Below are 24,627 nucleotides of genomic sequence, written 5' to 3'. Positions count from 1 at the left end.
AAGGTTTTGGGTTTAGATTAATTATTTTTTTAATTTATATTTTAAATATGTTCTTATATAATCGTAAAAGAGATAATAATAAATTTGTTTAGGGTTTTTAGTTTAGGTTATATGATTATTTAAGATTTAAGGCCGGTTTAGGAGTTCATATTTTAAGGTTTAGGGAGTATGGATTTAGGGATTATGGATTAGAGATTATGGTTTAAGGGTTGAGATTTAAGGTTTAGGGGTTAGAGGTTAGATGTTAGGGGTTAAGAGCTAGGGATTTAAGGTTTAGGGATTCAAGGGTCGGGTTAGGGTTTTGGGTTTAGATTAATTATTTTTTTAATTTATATTTTAAATATGTTCTTATATAATTATAAAAGAGATAATAATAAATTAAATATATTGAAATTATGAGTATAGTTTAAATTATTTAAGAGATATATAATAGATAGACTTTATATGTATTGAATGGTTAATTTAGGGTTTAATGTTAAGGTTTACTTGAGATTTGTTAAATGATAAAATTTTATACAATTAATTAATGCTTTTAGGAGTTACTATTTTAAAGTTTAGGGATTATGGTTTTAGGGATTATGAATTATGGTTTTAGGAGTTACTATTTATTGATAAATAAATAAAATGTAAGAGATTGATATGGATAGGTAACTATCTATTTTGAATAGGACCAAATTATAACAAATAAAAATGAAATATAAAAACTAAAATCATTCCACATCGAACATCTAGTAAAATAGTTATATTTTAGTTAAGAAGAAATATCTCTAATAAAATAGATATTAGATCGGCAATGAATAATATAAAATCATGATTAACGTCTCAATCTTTAATAGAAATTTGATATGTGAGAGATTAATTGCTTACATTGGATAATTCTAACTTAATAATTAATTACAACCATTTAATCATTTTTTTCTTATTAAAATATACGATATTTTTTTTGAGAGTACTTAGTTTTTTTATAAAAATTCAATTTATAAAAAAAATAATAAATGTTTTATAAAATCACTTAACTAATAATTTTTAACAAACAAAATAAATAATTTTTAGCAGAGCAAAACAACATCATTTTATTCAAAATGAATTAATTTTTTACGACATTTTTATAAAAAAACGCTGCAAAAAGTAAACAATAGTAGCGTTTTTATTAAAAATACCGAAAAAATAATTTTACTTTAAAAAATTCACGCCATTTTATAATTTTCCTCCCTAATATCCCCAATTTTCCTCCTAAAATCCCTAATTTTCTGCCTTGAAACCTCCAACTTTACAAAAACACCGTCCTTTTCATTTATTATCATTTTCATTTTCATTGTTTTTGGTTTAATAAATAAAAAATTTTAAATCCATGCCCATTGCTATTTTTTCTTCCTCAACCCCAATTCCTAAACGCCAAATTGGGAACCCTAAATTTTTCTCTACAGAACTTTTCTTAACCCACAAGCTTTAGCTGCTCTATGCGATTCCATCACGGGTCCGAAGGACTCGAGGATCGAGGATCTGCTAATGAGGTCAATCTTTTATATTTTTGTGTTTTTTTTAAAAAAATTTCTTAGGTTTTCTTTTTTTAACAACTCGGATCTGATTTACTCAATTGATTGGTGGATCTTTGTGATTTTCAAATATATAGCTCCATTTTTCAAAAAGACAGTGGCGGATTCGAATGCTCCGGTGCAGGAGAAGGCGTTGGATGCTTTGATTGCATTCTTAAAAGTGGCTGACACTAATGCCGGAAGGTGATGCCGTTTTCTCTTTTAAACTTCTTTTATATATGAATTTGTAATTCATTGGTAAGAACCGCATAATAGAAAATGAAGCTAATCATAACCCAAGTATGCGGTTTCCACAATCTTTTGGGTTTTAGTGTCTAAAACTTTTGCATACCGAAACTTGGTAACGTATCAGTAAGCTACATTCTTCTATCGAAAGTAACAACCAAAAACCTAAAATATGAACACTAAAATAATAATAATAATAAGCGATACTTTGACTGGTATTGTATTAACAGTTATATTACAAAGTGTAAATGTGCCTTTCTAATCAAAGTAAAGCTTGCGTATTTGAAATTGAGTATTGGGAGCACACTGTTGCGTTGTTTTTATTAATCTGTCTCTCTGTTTCTTTTTCCTTTTTTTTCTAAAAGAAAAAGGAAACAAAGGATACTGAGTTTATCCGATTCTGGCAACACTTTTTAGGCATAATTTTACCAAATTCGACTATGCACTATTAATATATAAATATGCATGATTAATGAATTAAATTACGTTAAATATTGTATTTTAACAACATTATATCATCATTTCATTTACAAATGCATTTCTATATATTTCATTCCATAAATGAATGCGCTTTAAAGCATCATCTAAAGTTATCCTGTGCTATTGTACCTAAAAAAAAAAGTTGTCTTTTTTTTAAATTTAGCAAAAACACACACAAAAAAGAGAGTAGATTTGAGTATTTATTTCATAGTCATATATCTTATGTGTTTAAATTAATTTATATTTATATAAAATATTGATATGTTAAATTGAAGCAAATCACTGCCCTCTACACACTATCAATAAGCAATCCAACCACACGACATTGGTATGTGGCTCATTACACTAGTTTAGTGATAATAACATTGGCGTGGATTTAAATTTATTAGCTTAATTTAGATTTCAAATTTAATCTTTATGTTTGTAACTCATTTTATGATGATTATAATGTAGTTGCTTGCACTCAAAACTTATTATTTTTATGCATATATATAAATATTATTTAGTCTGGAAAACTTTCCTTCATCAAATAAACAAGGGTTTGTCTTTGCAAAATTTGCTAGTATGAATGCTGTCATTTGTTTTCCTTTCCTTTCTTTGGATAAATAACTATCTATTGTCAAATTTTGTTAGTCTTGAAATGATCCTTGTATGGTAGTGTCTTAGATTCTTATGATTGTTGCTGACTTCCTGAACTCATATCCATCATGCTATATTTTTCTTATTTCATGTTGAAGGCAGGCTTTGTAATTATACAATGAAGTTAGGCTAAAACCAAACTAATTCCTTTATTGGAGTCGATATATCGACATTGCTTTTCTGCAGATCATTTCACAGATACCTTGTTTGATAAATTTCAAAATATGATTTAAGTTTAATTCCCAACTTTAATTGACCATTTCTTCTTGATGTTGAATGATGGGCAGATTGATCTATCATATTATGACTTGTTCGGGAGTCTTAAGTTAGTTCTATTAAATGGTTCCAAGCTTCCAAGTAAACAAGAGGTAATATTCTACAAGAACTGACTTTACCTGTTGACCATTAGAAATTATTTATATGACTTCCTCTGTACAGGCACTAAAAGAATCAGTCATTGAAATCTTTAACTGCAAAGAGGTATATATACAACTAAATATGGCTAATTTCATGCCTTCTTTTTCATTTGAATCTGAAAATATTAATAACAGATATTCACTTTTATCTACAGAGCGAATTTGCATACCCTTGGGTTGAGAAAGTCATCATGGGACAGGTCTGACATGAGAGTTTAAGTTGTGTTATTCTATATTATTTAACTATTATCCATTCTTATTGTCATATTAATTATTTAACTGTCTTGCTTTTTCTTGATTTGTTATGCCAGTATCATTATATTTTGATGATGTAGTTTTCCCTAAACATAACTAACTTCTTGGAGTAACTTATTTTCTGGGATGTGACTCCCAATAAGGAGAATTACTAGCAACCTGATAGTGTTTAGCATACCTAGTTATGTTCAAGTTATTGAATATCTAGTATAGTTACTTTTGTCTTACTGAGATAGCATGTATTCAAACTTATTTGATTCACAAGAGGCCTTAAAGCCAATGTTAAAGCATAAAGCTATCTTTTGCAAACCCTGCTTACCACCCTCTAAAAATGACAAATAATTAATAAATAGATAAAAACAAAAATAAAAATAGTCTTACTAGAGTTTCTTTGGACTTTGGTTTGATTCAATTATCAAATTTTTAGCTCCGCATTTGATTGGTCAGGACTTGGGTCTTTAAAGTTCCTCCATCGTTTTCTTCCTTTTTTTCAGAATCAGATTTGCTTTTTTGCTTGAATCTTGACTTTATAGTCAATTTGGTGGTCAGGTTGATTTTTGGTCAGGTTTCTTGAAGCTTTAAGGTTGTATGGTCGTGGCTGGACAATGAGTTGAACTGATTTACTTATCTTTGCCATGTTCACTATGGTTTGAACAGTTTAAGTTACTCTTATTTTCATGCAGAGCATATGTAGGCACCAAATCTGCAGTTCAAATTTGAAGCCATGCTCAAAAGTTTTTCTCTAAGGCTCATTGCTTTAAGTTCATTACACGATTTCCTTGATTAAGTAAATGTATTATATCTTTTATTACCAAGATTTACTTGACCAAGAAAATGCATTGTATGTTTTATTACCGTGCATATGTATTATTTATTTTAGTTTTGATTCTAAATTTTTATTTTTACTTGAGAGTTCTAACTTTTGGATTTTAATTGTGTTACGAAAATTTAATTTAAATAATATTTTTTATTTATCCTTAAAACATAATATAATATTTATCATAAAAAAATATTATTTGAAAAAAATATTTTTTTAAAGATATGCCTTTAGCGGCGTTTGTGTGAAAAGTGCAGCTAAAGGTTTGTCCTATAGCGGCGTTTGTACGAAAAAGCGTCGCTAAAGATCTGTTTTATAGCGGCGTTTGTGGAAAAACGCTACTAAAAGTGATGATCTATAGCAGTGTTTGTGGGAAAAGCGCCGCTAAAAGTGATGACCTATAGCGGCATTTATGGGAAAAGCGCCGCCTAAAGGTCATGACCTTTAGCGGCGTTTATTTCTAAAGACGTTGCAAACATTAGTGACGTTGTCAACAGCGGCATTTTTTGCTCCGCTTGCTTTTAGCGGCGCTTTTTATTTCAGCATAAAAAAAACATTAGTGCTTTTAAAGGCCTAAAAAAATGCCGCTAAAAGCCTGTTTTGGTGTAGTGCTAATACTCTTTATTTCAGCATAGAAGGTTAACTAAGAGAAAACATAAGCGAAAGAAGTGCCAATCTGAGGCCATAATTAGACTTGTAAAACCTTTAATCTTACTATTATTTTTTGGTTTAAATTTGTTAAATATTTTTCTACGGCTATTATAGAAATATTTATGGTCAATGACTCAATTGTAGTCTCAATATTCCAAATTCATTATAGAGAACCAATATTTGAATGATTCCTTTTCTTTTTTTTTTTACCTTTAGTTAAAAGAAAAAATATAGTAGGATAATGCTAATTAGTTAAACAAAATTGGCAACTTATGAGCAATGAGAGAGAGGTAAACTTATTTTCCATGGTCAATTTTGTTGCAGTATAGAATGGAGTAGAATAGAGTATTTCTAATTTCAAACTTCCAACAAGAATTGTTTGTCTTTTATATTGCTATACTATTTTGTTATCGTTTGGATATTGTATAACTATTGTTTTATTGTTAATTTTGCTACTATTTTGGAGGTATTTGATTGCTAAGTTGCAACTATCTTAGTGCTATTTAAATACATTTTTAATGTATTTTTAATTTGTTCGGAAACATTTATTTTAATGTTTTTAGTGTATTTGATGTATTATATTTTTAATTTTTTTATATAAAAATAATCTAAAAATTTTTAATACGGGCGGGCTTGAGTTTAACATTTTTAATCTAGGTCAAGCTTGGGCAGAATTTTTTGCCCATTTTTGAGTTGGGCCCGAGCCTAGTAATGGGCATAGACACCTTGCATTGGCTTGGGCCGACCCATGATCAGGTTTAGACATGACTTCACTATCTCGAGACAAAGCCTTACATTTTGCTAGTTTGACCTAAGACTCAGAACTTAGCTCCGTGTTTGACCACCTTTGACATCGGGTTGTTGCACGTGGGCTCGGTTGATTTCATTTAAGTGAATTTAACACTCATGACATTCTTCAATTGAGATTTCCACACTAGTTTAATTTTTAGCTTCGGTGCTTGTTTTAAATATTTTCTAAGTTGCTTGGGTAACAAATGTGGCATCTTACATCCGGATCTGCCGTCCAGGTCAAGTGTAAAGTGTTATACAAATTAATTATCTTTGTATGTAAGTAAATATTCCTTATGTGCAGCAATTTTAAAGTATATTAAATGATGGATGCTTCTGACATTAAACCTTTCAAAAATGTAGTCATTACAACAATAATTCTCACACCTATTAGATTACGTCACTTTGAGGCAACCACAATAAATTAGTAAAAACATGGACGTCCATCCACTTAACATGTGAATCTAAAATAATTATAAGAATCAAAATAATAATAACTATTTCAATTTGGCCAATAATTATTTAACTTAGTGGAGATTCGTGGGTAGTTACTAATTAAATTAGTCTTTAGTGCATAATCATTAACTCAACAACCATCAATTTAGGTTCTAGTCATTGTTGGTAATCTTTCATACAAATGTATACAAATTGTTGACCTTTTAAGGAAACCCATCTAATGACCCTAATAGGAAAACACTTATTATTATGTGAAGCTAGGGCAAAATCGGCTTGAAATGTTACTATTCTATCACTTAAGAACCATTAATGAAGGTCGAGGCTTTGTTTAAGATCCTTTTCCTACTCAGTCTTTAAAAAACCTTGCAAAATTTTTAATTTTTGGTTTTTAAGTATAATCAAAATGCAAATATAACCAAATGACATTCTTCCTGATCTGGATGAAATGTTATCTTATATGTATGACATGCTTATCTTGATTTTAACTTTCATTAAAAAGAAAGGTGATGTAATTTAGAGGTCCTTATATTAGTCCCAGACCAAATTAATATAGGGACTTGATCAAATTAGTCCCTCTAATATTAAATGGTCAAATTAGTCCTTATATTAACAAAAAGAATAAAATAAGGGCAAATTGGAATATAGTTAACATGTAATACCTTATACCCGACCCGATCGCTGGGTCCAGGTACCAAGTGTCACAATTAACCCGAGATACTTAACACCAATTCTATATTTAATTGCCAAGATAGGTTTCTTATTTACACATAACTTCACTCTAATCTCTTTAGTTAGCAATAGGTTACAAAATATCACTACAGATAAATTTTCTACCGCTTCTAAAGTTCTTACAATCAAAATTTCCTTACTGAGCAGGTTTAAGTTTATAAGTATATAGTGACTTGGGAATTTAAAACTTCAATAAAAGCCTTCTTATTTGAACCCCGATGTATAGCCTCTAAGGGTGCCCCTTTATATGTATGGTACAACTATGGCGCCATTCGCAAACTTGGCGATGTCTGGCTTGGACCCTCTATGACCCTTAAGTCATTCCTTAATCTTGCATACAAAGCAGTACAATCGTAAGTTCAGATGAACTTAATGAGATTCTATACAACAAAAATCAAAGGCTCTCAACTTTTGGGTAAATAAGAATAAGAGTACAAAACTTAAAAATCTCTGACAAAATCACGCGTTCGTTGAACCGATCAATGGTGGACATACCGATTGATTTGATCATAGGCGCATTCTTTCAAATGACCCCTTTTTGGGGCCCAACCCTATCTAGGTCCATCTTAGGCTCCCATTTTACCTTTCTGGCTCGACTCATCAAGGTACCATATACACGAATATGCGGTTTGACGATTAATTTTGGTGGACTATCAAACATCTCACTACAACTGCAGATCCTTACCTTAATCTCTTCATTCCACACTGAACTCAAAATAGACTTATTGCATTACCCTAAAAATTTTCTTCTTATGACTTAGCGTGTGCATAAACCCTTTTTGTAAGGAAGACTCATTTATTGACAATCTCGTTTGTTGTCTTGAATTTGAGTTTTGGTTGATATATGATCACCCCGTTCTTTGAGGACTTATACTCATAAATAGTCTTGGAGGATTTCTCCGCCTCAGACCGTTCTACTAAAATACTTCCAATAACAAATAGTTCCCTGTGGACTATCTCTTTCTTAGATTTCCCTTAGCGGGTTTTCACATTTGATAGTCCCAAGTGGACTTCTCCGCGCTATATAGTCCTAAAGGACCTCCGTTTCTTCCATTATTTCCCAACAAACTTTCTACCCAAGATAGTCCTCGACGGACTTCCTTCTTAAGAGATTCATTGATGGACTTCCCTCTTTTACCTATGAATACTTAGGACTAATATTTGTATAATTACCTTGCTTTATTACAGCCAAAGTTGGTTTACTCATCAAACTTTGGCGGACTCTTATGACAAATACCTATTTGGTAATACTTTGAAGGAATTGCTCATTCCTCTCACATATACCCATGTTAAAACGTTTCTACCAGTTTCACTTACCTTCGCATTTTGCCGAATCCTCTTATTATGGCGTTTGCCCACATTTGTAGACGTGCCATGCTTATTTTGTCAGACTGCTCGCTGCGTGAGTCATATAGTGATTTCCTCTTTTTTTTTTGTGCCTTAACAGGTTTTTTTAACCATCCTAACGGACTCCATTTCGCCATAAAGTGTACTTGTTCACAACTGGATCATGCCATGGCTAACCATGAACTTTTGATTTTGAAGAATCAATAAACCCCTTTCGAGGTGTCACATCGAAGGACCTATATACTATCGTCACGGTGTCACCCTAAAGGACTAGTGGATATCCGTTCCACGATATCTCCAAACTCCTTTTTATCCCATAACAATCCGCCCATTCCTCCATCATGTCAATTTTTCTTAGATTCATATAACCTATCATAATAACCCCCTCCATGTTCTGCATTTTAAAAACATGTTTTTCATAAACAACAATTCACTTATTACTATAACATATAGCATGCCATTTTTCAATACGTCAATCCAAAACCAAATCGTGCCTTCAGAGAACATACCAACAATCATATATATATATCCACGATGTTATGCATGCACAGTTTACCCATTCATCATAATCATATACAACCATGGATTTCAATCTGGACTTAGAACAGACACTCGAGCAGATTATTTTGGTAGCACAACAACAAATAGCACCCAAAATAGAGTATAAAAACTCAGATTAAGTCCTTCGTCCTCACCAGCTTAGCTTGTTCAAATGTCAGAGTTTCCTTCGTCTTGACAACTAGGCATGAAAACCATATATATCAGTTAAACCGAAAGTATTCAAACCTTAAAACCCATAATTCAATATCATTCAAAAGCTTTCCAGATATTTTAGAAATCCTTACTCCCCTTTCTCAATCCACGAATACAGAAAGATAGAAAGACTTACTAGTTCCTTGAATCTTCTACTCCTTGACCTCAATCCTCATGATCATTGCCCCATACAGCGTTTCCTCAATTTTCTCTCCTTCGGAGCAACTAAAGAAGACAATTGAGAAGGAAAGTAAAACAAATTTGAGGAGAATTCTACCTTCAGAATAATCCTCCTCTCTCGTATATATAACCCTTCTTACGCACGGTTTAAGGCCTCAAGTAACCATCCATCGGCCATCATTTTGTCTCCCACTAAAGAACCAGCCGGTTCCAATGTAACCGAACCAGAATTGGTTCCCAACTAATTACCAATCAACCACCAAAATTTTTCAAGTTTTCCAGTAGAGCCCGCCAACTTACTATTTTATTAAATTAACTCTCAACTCTCCATTAATTTTTAGAACTTAAAGAAAATTGAGTGTGACATAACATTTACTTAATAAAATGTCATTAACTGTTTCCTAGAGTTAATAATATTTCTGTAAATAAAATCTTTTGTTTTGAATTGAACCGCAATTAAAATATAATAATTTTAAGACATTTTTTATACAATAAATGTTAACTTTGTTATAACTTGAATTTATTTGATGCTTTTTAATAATATAAAGACTAAGTTAGTATATTTAATAATAGAGAGACTAAATTTATTCAGTCCCTATAATACATGGACCTCCCAAGTATACTTTTCCTTTCAATACGGTTAAGAATTCTTTTAGAGTTTTTTATTATCAAGAGTGGTTATCTAATAATTATTATTTAGAATTTTCAACAAAATTATTGTATATAAGAAATATTCAGTCACCACTTTTATTTATAGTTTGTATAATTTTATAAGAATGAAACCCCCTTTTAAATTATGCTTTTAGTTTTTTTTGTTTTAAAGCAAAATGCAATTACTTTTTGGTAATTTTTGAAAGAGGAAAGAAGTATGAGAGAGAGAGAGAGAAGCAGAAAAGGCGGGTTATGTTTTGAATTGTCATTGTTTTTTAAAAAATAGTTACAGCCATAAAAGTTCGCGGAGGAAGTTCAAAGTTTCTAACTATAAAAATGAAAATCTCATTTCACCATTCTTAATTTTGCGCCCTTTTCTCAAAGCCTTCCATACCTAAAACACAAATAAAATAAAATCCATTTCTCACTCTCATATTTCATAATTAGTTTCATTACACAAAACGAAGAAGATCCACCCAAATTCTGCGTTTCTCCAAAAATGCAGTTCACCAAACTCGAAGATACACCGATGCTTCGGCAAGAGGTTCTTCTTCTTGTTTAATGATGCAATTATTTGCCGCTAATTATTTCAGATAAAAATGAAATTTTCATTTAGATCGCATGCCTAGTTAAATCTTTTAAGAGAACTAGAAGCGGAATATAAGGTTATGTTACGATCTCTTTGTCTATTTCCATATGAATTCACTATTTATCAATCTGCATTTTCCTGTAATAAAATCTTTTAATGGTTATTTCATTCGTTTAGTCATCTTGTTTATTTTGAAAAAAAAAAAGAACAAAAAAAAATAATAAACGTTATCTTTCCAGGATTAACGATGAATTTGTTTCTATTTTTCGAGAACATTTCTTGCTCTGCTTTAAATGGAACCTTATACTTCTTTTAAGTAGTGTAATTTTTTATGGAAAGCTCAGTAGTACTTGCTCATTTAACATTTTAAAATCAATCTTAGTATTATTAATAATTTTGCATTATGCTTAGGTTAGTTTGTCTTGTATATTGGCAGTAATTGTTGTATTGGTTGCTGAAACAGATGCAATGCTTGGAAGAGAATGCCGAGTTGATGCGAGGAAGATGTTTAAAGTTTTATAAAGGATGTCGAAAATACACGTAGGTTTACATTTTTGTTATTGTTTCAATCGTTTGCATACACCCTTTTGAAGAGCAATCTCTTAACTGATGTTATTGTGGTGTTATTGAGTTGTTGATATCTAATGTTTGTTCTACGTTGATAAAGCAGAAGGCAAGTCTGTGGAAAAAGGGGGAAAAACCCAAAAAGAAGATATTTAGTAACTCATGGAGTTAGAAGCTGCTTATGAGTTTTAATGCATAATTGTTACTGGTGTCTCAAGCTATGGCTTGATATGCACTTGCTTTCCTATTTATGGTCGAGGAGATCTCCTTCTTTGTTCTGTTTAAGCCTTCTTAGACCTCAGACCACCTGAGCAGCCTTGAGAATGAGGATATAACGTGATAACATGCTATTTGTTAAATACTAATCTTCTAATTTAAGTTATATAAGAGCTAACAAACTGAAACTCATATCTTGTAACTAGTAACACAAGCTCAAGCTAATAGTTCTTCTGTTTATCTAAAAATTGGAAAGTCCACAAAAAATTCAAATAAGAATCGTTAATTTTTTTTCTTGCTGTCCAAGTTTTGTTTTTGCTTGAATTTAATATTACTATAATAGAAATTCTAACTGAGTTTAGGGTCACAAATCAAAGTTACATCAATTGACCACTTCAATCAAGGGTAGTTCTAAAAAATACTAGGGATATATATAAATTTTTACTTTAAAGAGAAAACTAGTCGTTTTATTTTACCTAATTCTTTCCCAAAAACATATATAATTTATATATAAATTTTTTCAGCCACATAACAGGTATTTCCAATTATATATTATTGAATGATCTCACATGGTCTATTCCTTCTAAATACCAGAGAGGGGCTTGTAGAGGGGTATGCTGGTGACCTTGCTTTCGTAAATGCCCTTGAAACTTTTGGAGGGGAGCAAAATGATCCTATATGTGTTGCTTTTGGAGGTACACATTCTGGCTTCCTAACCCTCTTTGAGTAATACCTTAAAAATGCATATGCTGCAATTTACTTCAAGACTAAGTCCGTTTAAGCATTGCATGGTGTTAACTGGATTTATCACGTCTATTTTCTGTGTTACTTTTGATCCGTTCTGTGTTGTCCATACATCCTGTGTCCTTATCACCTTGGGAACAGGCAAATGCTTTAAAAAATTTGTTCGAGGACAAATAAATGCTAATTATTTGAATTTGTCAAATTTTTATAAATTGGTACTTAAGAGGAGATGCATAAGAAGAAATGTTTGTTTCATTCTTTGATAAACTGAACAAATCAATGCTAATTACTGAATTTGTTAAGTTTCAAAAAAATGTACTAAAACGGAGATACTTGAAAAGATTTTTTTTTTTGAACAATAATCTCGTATGGTCAACATTTTGTTTTACTTAGCTACTTATGCTTTTATTGTGTAAATTAGGCCATTTTGCTATTTTGGTGTTATGGTGTTACTTAAACTGATGTCAAGGTTGGTATACAAAAAGTAAGTCAATTTTTAAGGTCAGGAAATGCAATAAATTGCTCATCATATTAGTGCTGTTCTTAATGATGGAATTCAGGTCCAGTCATGACAAATTTCACTGTTGCATTAAGAGAAATTGCCTCATACAAGGAAGTTCTTCGCTCACAGGTAGTGACTTTTGTGATTTCAGAGATACACACTGTTAAAAACATTGTGTAATATGTTTATATTTTCTGTAGGGTTTTGACTATTGAATTTGGTGATATTACTTAAGTTTGTGTATGATTTACTCTTGGAGTATAAATCTCTATTAAAATTTGTAGTTGTAGAACCGGTTTCATCTTGAGCATTTTTAGTGTAAATTATGAATAATTACAAAGAAAAAGGACAATGCAAGTCTTAATTATGCACCTAATGACCAACCTCAAGAATTCACAACAAGAAGCCTGTGATACAATAGAAGGAAGGTGATTGGGTTCTTCTCCTCTAGAGCAAGTATAAGTTTCCAAATCTAAATGTTCAGACTCAAATTCAGGCCTTAACTATTTAAATGATTTAATAAGTAGGATTTTTGTCTTCAAGATTTATTTACACCTAAAGTATCTATAGCATTACATTAAGGTGTGATCTTACAAGAATGAACTGGGTAGTTGTTCATCAATTATAATTTGTATGCTTATGTCAAATTTCTTTCACTTCCTTACACGACACATCACTTCCATTAAAATTTGCTAGCACATTCAACTGCTCTATGGTAGGTCATTCTCTCTCTTTCAATATGCTTGACATTGTCTGCTACAATTAGAAGTGTTTTTTTTTTTAAAGTTGTTCCATCCTAGCAAAGTAGTTAATTTATGAGGTATGGTGAAATATTTTTAATTAATTTACTTCCATCTTTTAACACATGTAATTTACCTTTTTCAGATAGAGCACATGCTAAATGATAGGTTGCTGCAGTTTGTCAATATCGATCTGCAAGATATCAAGGTACTTTTTATCATCTGAGATATTTCATCTAAGTTCTTATCATCTTAATGACGGGTGTTGTATTTATTAAAATAACTTGATATTTTGTTAGTTATCACTAGTTTCAGCTCCGAAGTTACAGTGTTTTCTTTGTTATGAAGCATGAAGACGATATTGTTTAGAATTTCTCCCTTCTTTTACTTCTTAACTTATATTCACATGATTTAATGTAACAATATTGGGAGAATAGAGCCAACTTTTACTTTTAGTGGAATATTTCTCTTTGTTGCTGTTGGAAAGGAGAAAGTTAAAAAATGAGAATGTTGTGGGCACTTTTATGACATTTGATTTGCCTACATGTACCATTGAAAATTCCTAGGGTACTTTTGAGAACAGCAGAGTGCCATTAATGCCTTATTTGTCTGCATGCATAGTGGATAAGTTCAGTTACTTGTCGTAGTTGTCCTAGATGAATAAGGTCTATGGTTACCTTCTTTTACCGCCTTCTTACCTGGCTACAAATGGTGTCACCTGCTTCTATATCACTGCAGACTCGGGTGACCAGCTTCTATCTGAGTTCACTCAAATAATGAAACAACTTAATACGTGACAGTCTTGATGATGTGAACTGATTTCTTACATATTTTCTGACCCACTGTTAAACCATTGTTTCAGGATGCCCGAAAACCTTTCGACAAGGCTTCACTTACATATGATCAGGTGAATTTCAAATCAAAAAGTTAAACAGTTTTTTTCTTTACCTTCTTTATGATTCAGTTCTATAGTATTAAGGATGCCTCTAATCATCGTGATGATTATTGATTGTAAATTTAAATTTATTGATAATGAGTGGGTAGAAAATTTCTGGGCCTTTGAAGCATATGCAGATCTTATTGAAAATAGAAAATACCATGTTACCAACGACATTTTGATAGGTTATTCCACATTCTAGAACACCATTTGTAAACTTTCCTTGATGTTAATTTTTGATGACGTACTCAAAAACCAGAAGGGGGAATGGTGGCAATAGGGAACAGGGCCAATTCAACATTATCATAAGGCCTCTGTTTGGTTGTTTCCTTAGCTACTTGCTTTTGGTTTCTGTAAGTAAATGGAAAAAGGAATGTTTCTATAAAAATAACCGAAGATACTTAAAATAATTATAAATTAGAATGAAGGTTTATAAATAAAAGAATGGCTGGTTTTTTTTCTACAAAATAATTATATTTGAAAAGCATGTTCATTACTTCATTTAAATTAATTTCTTATATTAAGCAATAATGGTTTCCTTAGCAGCTTTGATGAAACAAATTGCATGTAGCTAAAGCAACAATCAAGGAAACCTAAATTGAAGCCTTTAAAAAAAAAAGAGTAAACCTAAATCAAGTCTTCTTTCCAATCAGCAGTAATTATTTGATATTCTTATGAGTAATGCATGCATAAGACTTCATTTAGGATTGAAACAACCAGGCGTTATGAACCTGAGAACTGGTTTTAGTAAACTATTTTTCTAAAGTTAGTTCTTTAAAACATTATAGCTGGTATATTCTTTACGGTGGCCATTGGTGTTTTTGCCCATTTTGGCATACAGGCACGAGAGAAGTTTCTGTCATTAAGGAAAAGCACTAGGACTGATGTAGCTGCAGCCATAGAGGAGGTATATACAATATTAACTTTTTCTTGACCCAAAGTTTATCCTACAAGTGCATAAAATGTTGGGCTATTTTGTAATGGTACCATTATCTTTCAAAATCTAATTTGGTAGCGAGACATTCCAGGAATTGCATACTGCTAAAACCTCATTTGAGCTAGCCCGCTTCAATCTGGTAAGTTACTTTTGCCAACAAGTGCTTGTTCTTTTTTATATTCGTTTACTTGAAGCTTCAAATGTGCATGTTCTGTGTCCAGGTTAGTACTCTCTCCAAGTTTGAAGCCAAAAAGAGATTTGAATTTTTGGAGGCTGTTAGTGGGATGATGGATGCTCACCTACGGTTCTTCAAACAGGTGTGGAACATTTCAAATGATGACAACTTGTTTTCCTCTTACAGTTGGTATCTTTTTAATATGTTCAACTTCTGAACCCTTGTTCCTTGCAGGGATATGAACTCTTACATAAGATGGAACCTTTCATTAATCAGGTTCGTCATCTTAACTTTTCCTCCTATAAGATGAAACGAAACATTAATTTTCAATACCTTTTAACATGCTAAAGGTCTTAAGATTCTTTCATCCAGTCTATAATTTGTTTAAAATAGAAAAGAGATTGAACGAAGCTGCTAAAACTAGCTGCCAAAACTTTCGTAACTACAAAAAGTAACTGAGACATGCTATTAACTTTTTCTTACATTGCTTTCCTTACAAATTGAACCTTTGAAAGAATCTACCAACAAACCTCTTCTAGTGATGAAGGTTATTAATTTGTAGCTCGCAGAGAAAGCCAAATATTTCATCAAGCCATAGCAAAAATTATAGGGGTGCAAAAAATTAGTGCCCTCAAACCATAGGGTTGAAATTCTTCTTGTCCAGCTTATGCATGTATCGTTAATTGAAGCAAAACTTTTGTTGCCAGTGTCTGTGGTGACCAAAGGTAATAAAACTAAACAATCATCCTAATATTGAGAATATAGTTGACTTTATTCTCGATACGAGAATACAAAACAAACTTCACTGGACTACAATGCTAAATTAAGAGCCCATGACGCATTAATGGAGCTATAATACAAGTTTTGTCATTGCCAGCTACCTGCTACAGTCAGATTGATTTCTACTTGAGAAAAAGGTATGATAAGAGCTCAGATATGATCTTTCTTATCTACTTTACTGCAAAAAGCAAATGACACTAGTCCACATTAGTATTTGATAATGACTCAAAATTCTTAAATCTATTTTTTAATTGATACCATGAGGGATGATACTGTTATTCTGGTGGAAATAACTAGCACAGTATCTTGGGTCAGTCCAAGTAGATGGAAGTCATAAGCCTGAATCACATTTTCTCCACAAACACTGCTTTGACAAACCTTTTTCCCACTAGTAAAGAGAAAAAACTTTGCCTCAAGAGAATCAGTTTTATTTTCCCTCCATTTCTACATCTGAATCTGTTGGAGCTAAGTGCAACAAATAGCAAGGTTCAACAAAAAGCTTGCCGAGCAAGAATCGAGACTTGCGGCAGAAACAAAGAAGAAAAATGAAATAAATTTTAAGCAAAGCTAAAATGTAGAGTATATGGATGAAATCTTGATTGAATTCATTCATATTTTTTAAAATGGCATAAAGCCTATTTATACAAGCTTACAACTTGACAACTTAGTTGGAATACAACTAAGTTTCATCATTACATCCACTTAAAATAAATCACCACCTACTACACTAACAAACTTAGTTGGAATACAACTAAGTTACATCATTACATCCACTTAAAATAAATCACCACCTACTACACTAACAAACTTAGTTGGAATACAACTAAGTTACATCATTACATCCACTTAAAATAAATCACCACCTACTACACTAACAAACTTAGTTGGAATACAACTAAGTTACATCATTACATCCAAATAATAATAATAATAATAATAATAATAATAATAATAATAATAAAACATGTGATTGCTACATGCTAACCATTGCTTCAATACTCCTCCTTGGTTTGCATGGAGCAAACACCTAGCTTCCTTCTTAGACATTCGAACCTTGTGACATTAAGGGCTTTAGTCAAAATGTCTGCAAGTTGATCCTCAGAATTACAATGGATCAGCTTCACTTCCTGAGCTTGCTCCATTTCTCGAACAACATGCAACTTGATGCTGAAATGCTTTGTTCTTCCATGGAACACTGGATTTTTAGCAATTGCAACTGAAGATTGGTTGTCACAGAAGATCTCAGTAGCTTCCTTTTGATGCACTTTCAAATCAGCTAAGATTTTCCTTAGCCAAATGGCTTGGTTGACAGCACTTGCAGCTGCCACATATTCTGCTTCAGCAGTAGATTGAGCCACCAGACTTTGCTTCTTCGAGCTCCAGCAAAACATGGCTGAACCAAGGTTGAAAGCATACCCTGAGGTGCTTTTCATGTCATCTATCGAGCCAGCCCAGTCACTATCAGTGTAGCCAACCAGCTTCAGATTTCCTTCCTTGCTGTACTTTAAACCATAGCTCAAAGTGCCTTTGACATATCTAAGCACTCTCTTAGCAGCTTGTAAATGCTTTTTATTACAACAATGCAAGAACCTTGAGAGCAATCCTACAGCATACATTATGTCTGGTCTAGTGGCAGTTAAATATAACAGACAACCAACTAGACTTCTGTAGGTTGTTTCACAAACCTTCTCAAAATCACCTTGGCTCGATAGTTTTTCTCCAACAGCAACAGGTGTTTTAGTTGCTTTACTGTTTTGCATGGAGAACTTGGTCAGAATCTTTGTGGCAAAGTTTCTCTGACTTAGAAATATCCCATTTTGTGCTTGAGTCACCTCTATTCCAAGGAAATAAGACATTTCCCCTAGATCAGACATTTCAAATACTTCTTGCATCTTGGTCTTGAAATCGACCAGCACTGCTCGATCTCCTCCTGTCACCAGCAGGTCATCAACATATAGGGATACAATGAGCTGTGTTTGTGTCCCTTGCTTCTTGACATACAGTGTTGGCTCACTCTTGCTTCGATCGAATCCCAAATTAGTCAAGTAGCCATCGATTCTGCTGTACCAGGCCCTTGGAGCCTGTTTTAAGCCATATAGGGCCTTCTTCAGTTTTTAGACCATATGCTCTCTGCCAGCTATCTCAAACCCTTGTGGTTGTTCAACATAGATCTCTTCATCTAAGAAACCATTCAGAAAGGCTGATTTCACATCGAGTTGATGGATCTTCCACTCGAGCTGTGCTGCTAAGGCAATCAGTAATCTGATGGTGTCTAGCCTGGCCACTGGTGCAAAGGTCTCCAGGTAGTCCAGGCCATACCTCTGACTGAACCCCTTGACAACTAGCCTTGCTTTCAGTTTGTTCAAGGTACCATCAGCATTTTGCTTGGCTTTGTACACCCATTTCACCCCAATTATCTTCCTTTTGACTGACCTTTCAACTAATTCCCAGGTCTGGTTCTTCTCAATCATGTTAATCTCCTCAGCCATTGCCTGCTTCCACTCTTGCTGAGCTTCAGCCTCTTCAAAATTGCTTGGTTCAGCTATGGCTACATGAGCTCTTTCATAAATCTCAGTCAATGGTCTTGTTCCTCTAACTGGTTCATCATCAATGTCCATTTCAGGAACATTTTGATCTGGCTCAGCTTGATCTGCTGTAAGTCCTTCTGAAACTTTCTCAGGTTCATGTTTTTCCCAGTTCCAACATGACTTTTCATCAAATACCACATCCCTACTGACTGACACTTTCTTTGTTGAAGGATCCAAGATCCTATAGCCCTTCTTAACAGTGCTGTAGCCCACCAAAATACCAGGTCGAGCCCTTTCAGACAATTTGTCCCTTTTGACAGCAGGTACATGAGCATAACAGATGCATCCAAAGACCTTCAGATGAGCCAGTGATGGCTTGAATCCAAACCAGGCTTCGAATGGAGTCTTTTGATCCAAGGCCTTGGTTGGAAGCCTATTTTGAATGTAGTTTGCAGTGTTAACTGCCTCTGCCCATAGTGCTTTAGGCAGATTCTTCTGAATCATCAAGCACCTGGCCATATCCATCAAACTCCTATTCTTCCTTTCACTTACACCATTTTGCTGAGGTGTATATGTGTTGGTAAGTTGATGTTTGATGCCTGCTTTATCACAGAAGGCTTGGAACTGAGCTGAGGTGTACTCAGTCCCATTATCAGACCTTATGGACTTCAGCTTGCAACCTGTTTCAGTCTCAGCAGCAGTCTTGAACTTTCAAAACACTGAGGCCGCCTCTGATTTCTGTTTTAGGAAGTAAAGCCAGCAATATCTTGAAAAATCATCAATGAACAGTATGAAATACCTGTTTCCACTTAATGACTCAGTCCTCATAGGGCCACACACATCAGTGTGCACCAGTTGGAGTTTTTCAGAGGCTCTCCAGGCTTGATTCGAGGGAAATGGGAGTCTGGCCTGCTTTCCTAGCTGACACACTTCACACACATCATCATGATCCACTGAGTTGATGAAGTTTTCAGCCAAGTCCTCTCTGACCATTCGAGCCATCGATCTGAAGTTGGCATGTCCCAGTCTTTGATGCCAAAGCTTGGATTCATCTGATGTAACTGTGTAGGCAATGTTTGACTCCCTGGTCCAGTCAACTACAAAGCTCTTATTAGCCATAGGAACTGCCATCAGCTTGGATCCACTTGGATCATTGATTTGGCATTGGTTGTCTTTGAACACAACAGAATAACCTTTCTCCAGCAACTGAGCTATGCTGAGCAGGTTTCTGTCAATTTCAGGCACCAAAAGCACATTTGAAATCACTTTGGCACCTGTGGGGGTGCATATCAGCACATCACCCTTGCCTTCAGCTTGAATAAAATGTCCATTTCCTATCTTGACTTTAGTTCTGCAGCTTCTGTCTAAAGACTTGAAGATTGCAGCATCAGGTGTCATGTGGTTGGTGCATCCACTGTCTAGAAGCCAACCAGATGAGAACTTTTCTTGAGCAGCTGAGCATAACACAGCAAAGACTTGCTCCTCTTGGTCACTGTCCTCCTTAGCTACTCGAGCCTCAGCTTTCATCTGTTGAAACTGACTCTGCCTTGATTTGGCCTTGCTCTTGCAGACTCTCTCAACATGACCCTTCTTTTTACAATGCTGACATACAGCATCTGGATTGAACCAGCATTTTTCTTTTGGATGACCAGCCCTTCTGCAGTGCTTGCAAGTCTGACCCTCTTTTCTTGCAACATCAGTCCTTGGCTTGTCTCTCCAGGCCTTCTTGCCTTTGTAGGCAGTGTTTGTTCTTGCCTGAAAGGCACCTTCTTGATGCTCCTCCAGTCTGCTTGCTCTTCTTTGCTCTTGAGCATATAAAGCATTGATCAACTCTGTCAGGGAGATGGTGTACAGGTCCCTTGAGTCCTCGAGAGATGAGATTTTTGCCTCATACCTCTCGGGCAGAGTTGCAATAACCTTCTCCACTATCCTAGCTTCCTTGAGCTGCTCTCCAAGGAGCCTAATGCTGTTAACCACAGCCATAATCCTGTCAGAGTACTGCTTGATAGTTTCTTCTTCCTTCATCTTCAAATTCTCGAAATCTCTCCTTAAGTTCAGCAACTGTTGCTGCCTTGTCCTCTCTGTCCCTTGAAACTCCTCTTGCAACTTGTCCCAGGCTTGTTTTGGTGATTCACAGGCCATAATCCTTGTGAAAATCACATCTGACACTGAGTTCTGGATGCAAGACATGGCTTTGTGCCTCTTGGTCCTCTCATCAGCATGCTGCCTGATTTGAGCTACTGTTGGATTGCCTCTAAGTGGCTCTGGTTCAACATCTGAGTTGACAACCTCCCACAGATCGAAAGCTTGTAGGTAGGTCTTCATTTTAACCACCCATATGTGGTAGCCTTCTCCATTGAAGACTTGAGGTGCAGCTGGTGAAAAGCTTGATGAAGCCATGAATTTGTATAACAGATCCCTTAAGAAATAGGCTCTTGATACCAATTGTTGGAGCTAAGTGCAACAAATAGCAAGGTTCAACAAAAAGCTTGCCGAGCAAGAATCGAGACTTGCGGCAGAAACAAAGAAGAAAAATGAAATAAATTTTAAGCAAAGCTAAAATAGAGAGTATATGGATGAAATCTTGATTGAATTCATTCATATTTTTTTAAAATGGCATAAAGCCTATTTATACAAGCTTACAACTTGACAACTTAGTTGGAATACAACTAAGTTTCATCATTACACCCACTTAAAATAAATCACCACCTACTACACTAACAAACTTAGTTGGAATACAACTAAGTTACATCATTACATCCACTTAAAATAAATCACCACCTACTACACTAACAAACTTAGTTGGAATACAACTAAGTTACATCATTACATCCACTTAAAATAAATCACCACCTACTACACTAACAAACTTAGTTGGAATACAACTAAGTTACATCATTACATCCAAATAATAATAATAATAATAATAATAATAATAAAACATGTGATTGCTACATGCTAACCATTGCTTCAATAGAATCCAGTTACTTTACTGATTTGTGGAGTCCAACAGAGTTCCCATAAGCAAGCAATTCCTTGGGAAACTTGGAATGAGGAAATAAGCCATTTCTACATCTCTCGAACTTCTGATACTAGTGCTTCTGGGTTGCAGGTCTTAGCTTACGCACAACAGTCTAGGGAATGTTCGAACTATGAGCAAGAATCTCTATGTGAAAGGATGCAAGAACATATTAGGCAGATAGATCGAGAAAGTAAACAGTTAAGCAATGCTGGTCTTCCTGTAGCCGATGGAATGCAACCTTTTACAAGGGGATCCCAAAAAGTTATTGAGGCAGTTATGGAATCTGCTGCGAAGGGAAAGGTGATGTCCTTTTGCATGGTTCTCTTAGATAATCTTTATCTTAGTTTTAATTTAAATGATTTTGTATTTTTAAAAGAGTTTCTTTGCATTTCATTCTTTTATACTACTTTTTACTCAGGTTCAAACCATACGACAAGGTTATCTTTCAAAACGTTCTTCAAACCTAAGAGGTGATTGGAAGAGAAGGTTTTTTGTTCTCGATAGTAGAGGGATGCTGTACTACTATCGTAAACCATTTGCCTGGTCTTCTGTAAGCCCCTAAATGAAAGCTCACCTACAATAATAATATGGGCCGTAAAATTTTCCCATACTAAATTGTACTCATTCAGGCAGCTGGAAGTCCGTCTACTATTCAAAGGAGTAGTTCTGAAAATGGTCCTGGGCTGCTGAGCCGATGGCTTTCTTCTCATAACCATAGTGCTGTACCTGATGAAAAATCTGTTACCCGCCATACAGTAAACTTGTTGACATCAACAATCAAGTTTGACGCAGATCAAACAGATTTAATGTTTTGTTTCAGAATTATCTCACCAACAAAAATATATACATTGCAGGTATTTGTTCAACATTTCAATTTTGTGGTAAATGCATAACCAATGCTTTCATTTCTGACTAGAATTTATTTCTTGGTAATGTTGTGGTTATTAAGTGTGGAAATGATTAAATTAGCAATAAATTGCTGAAAGAATTCACTTGCCAATGCAGGCAGAAAATGCACTAGACCAAAGGGATTGGATTGAAAAAATAACTGGAGTGATTACTTCCTTACTGAGTTCCCAAACACCTGAGAAGGTAATTGACTAAATTTTCCCCTAAACAAAATGTGGGAAAAAGCATTGAACCGTGCAATCTTTCTTCTTCCTCAGCCAAAAAACAAAATGAGATGCATATTTGTTTAATTTTCTTAAAAGTTTATTTTCTTGGATTGTGAAAAGGAGGCATTAATCAAGTTTTCCTCACTACGTATCCTCTGATTTCTTTCTCCATGCAACGTTTATGTCAGTGTCTTTCTGCTTTCCGCGCGGGAAGTGGTGATTACTTTACTAGTGATAACAGTTCACTAGTAGGGTACCCTGATGGTTATCCGATGTCAATTGGACAGTATAAATGTAAGAATCTCTCACCGGGAAGTCTTTTAGACATACCTAGAAGTTCGCAGCATCAAGAATATTGCGGAAAGAGTGAAAAGCCAATTGATATCTTAAGAAAAGTAGCCGGGAATCATAAATGTGCTGATTGTGGTGCACCTGAGCCAGACTGGGCATCTTTAAACCTTGGTCTACTTATATGCATTGAATGTTCCGGAGTTCACCGCAATCTTGGTGTACATATATCAAAGGTATGCCGCATAAATTTGCTCTGGGAACCTTATGTCTTTCTAAGAAATGCTATTGGCAGATGTTCAATATTTTCTTGAAAAAGCTTTTGTTTGGGCGATTGGACCTTTAAAATATAGAAGGATCTAAATAGCTGAAGTAGCTTTCATTTTCTTTCTATGTGAAAATAGTTACTTTTGACTCAAACACTCAAAATGTTTTGTAGAAAAGAGAAGTAATTAGATAGAAAATTTTAGAGTGAATTACTTCTCACTTGTGTATTGGAATGAATGTTTACGTAAGTATTTATACTAGAGGTACAAGTCTAAGGAAGAAATGCAAGTAAATAATAGTAAAATCCCACAAAATCAGTGATATGATTCCTATAATCATGTAATTCGTATAATGTTGCTAAGCTGTCAATTTGTCCACTGTTTGGTCAACTATGAAGCTGCCAACACTCCCCGAGTCGGTGCATGGATATCACACATGCCCAATTTGCAAACCAAATTATGAGAGTCCTATTGTTTAATCATTTACTGAACATCTCAACTAACTGCTCATCAGATACCACATGAACTAAACTCAAGACACCAATTGTTAATTTTTCTTTGGTGGAGTGCCGATTGATCTATTCGTGTTTCGTTCGATCATGTTGCATTGAATTTTGAGTACGCTGATGGCAGACTTCTTGTTACAATATAAGTATAATTTGTCTTTTCTTGGCAAATTTAATTCCCCCTTGGGTATTACAATTTTGTTAGTTTTGAGGATCATAAATAAATTAACTTACTAAATTAATCTGCCTACCAATCTTTGATATTTTCTTTATCCACCAACACTCCAATCTTTGCTTGCAGCTTATGATTGCTTTCAGTCAGTGACTCTTTCGGTTTGCAACCTATCATATCGATTTTTTTCAAAAGATCTAAATATATTTCCTTTGAGAAACGAAAATCCCCTTTTTTTTTATCTGGCAACTTCAATTTTCAGAAAATATTTCAGCTTCTGAAGGTCTTGATTTCAATTTCTTGAACCAACAGCCTCTTTAATTGAGTCATCTCCTCTTTGTCATCATCCCCTAATCTTACCCTTGTAATGTCTTATGAAGAGTATATGATTAGCATTGCTCTATTGATAGCTAAAAGTAATCGTGGCTTTACTGAATTTGTCAAACCATGCTCTAGGAGATTGCTTCAACTCATACAAGGCTTTCTTCAATCTATATACTTTTCCTCGTCAAAACTTGAAGGGATCTCCATATAAACCTCTTCTTTTAAGTCTCCATGTAAAAAATGCATTTTTCATATCAAACTATTACAAGTCCCAATCA

General features: G+C 34.1%; 1 protein-coding gene across 4 annotated transcripts in view; it reads left to right on the top strand.

Annotated features, from left to right (window-relative positions):
* Positions 1-1,249: 1,249 nt before the first annotated feature.
* Positions 1,250-24,627, top strand: part of LOC107949634 (ADP-ribosylation factor GTPase-activating protein AGD1) — a 28,020-nt gene continuing 4,642 nt past the window's right edge. For 3 of the 4 annotated variants that reach the window (XM_041090170.1, XM_041090169.1, XM_041090172.1), the window contains exons 1-15: positions 8,444-10,488; positions 10,997-11,073; positions 11,908-12,008; positions 12,618-12,688; positions 13,445-13,507; positions 14,162-14,206; positions 15,078-15,143; positions 15,265-15,312; positions 15,395-15,490; positions 15,583-15,624; positions 21,769-21,978; positions 22,097-22,228; positions 22,308-22,532; positions 22,684-22,770; positions 22,982-23,317. In XM_041090170.1, the coding sequence (XP_040946104.1) occupies positions 10,444-10,488; positions 10,997-11,073; positions 11,908-12,008; positions 12,618-12,688; positions 13,445-13,507; positions 14,162-14,206; positions 15,078-15,143; positions 15,265-15,312; positions 15,395-15,490; positions 15,583-15,624; positions 21,769-21,978; positions 22,097-22,228; positions 22,308-22,532; positions 22,684-22,770; positions 22,982-23,317 (1,644 nt within the window). In that variant the 5' untranslated portion in view covers positions 8,444-10,443. Of the gene's footprint in view, positions 1,515-1,633; positions 1,740-3,187; positions 3,269-3,338; positions 3,381-3,471; positions 3,517-8,443; positions 10,489-10,996; positions 11,074-11,907; positions 12,009-12,617; positions 12,689-13,444; positions 13,508-14,161; positions 14,207-15,077; positions 15,144-15,264; positions 15,313-15,394; positions 15,491-15,582; positions 15,625-21,768; positions 21,979-22,096; positions 22,229-22,307; positions 22,533-22,683; positions 22,771-22,981; positions 23,318-24,627 lie in introns of those variants that run through there. The other variant, XM_041090171.1, reaches the window with a different exon arrangement.

This window comes from Gossypium hirsutum, chromosome D03 (genome assembly GCF_007990345.1).
Source record: "Gossypium hirsutum isolate 1008001.06 chromosome D03, Gossypium_hirsutum_v2.1, whole genome shotgun sequence".
Taxonomy (NCBI): Eukaryota; Viridiplantae; Streptophyta; class Magnoliopsida; order Malvales; family Malvaceae; genus Gossypium; species Gossypium hirsutum.
This window is presented reverse-complemented; position numbering and strand designations above follow the sequence as displayed.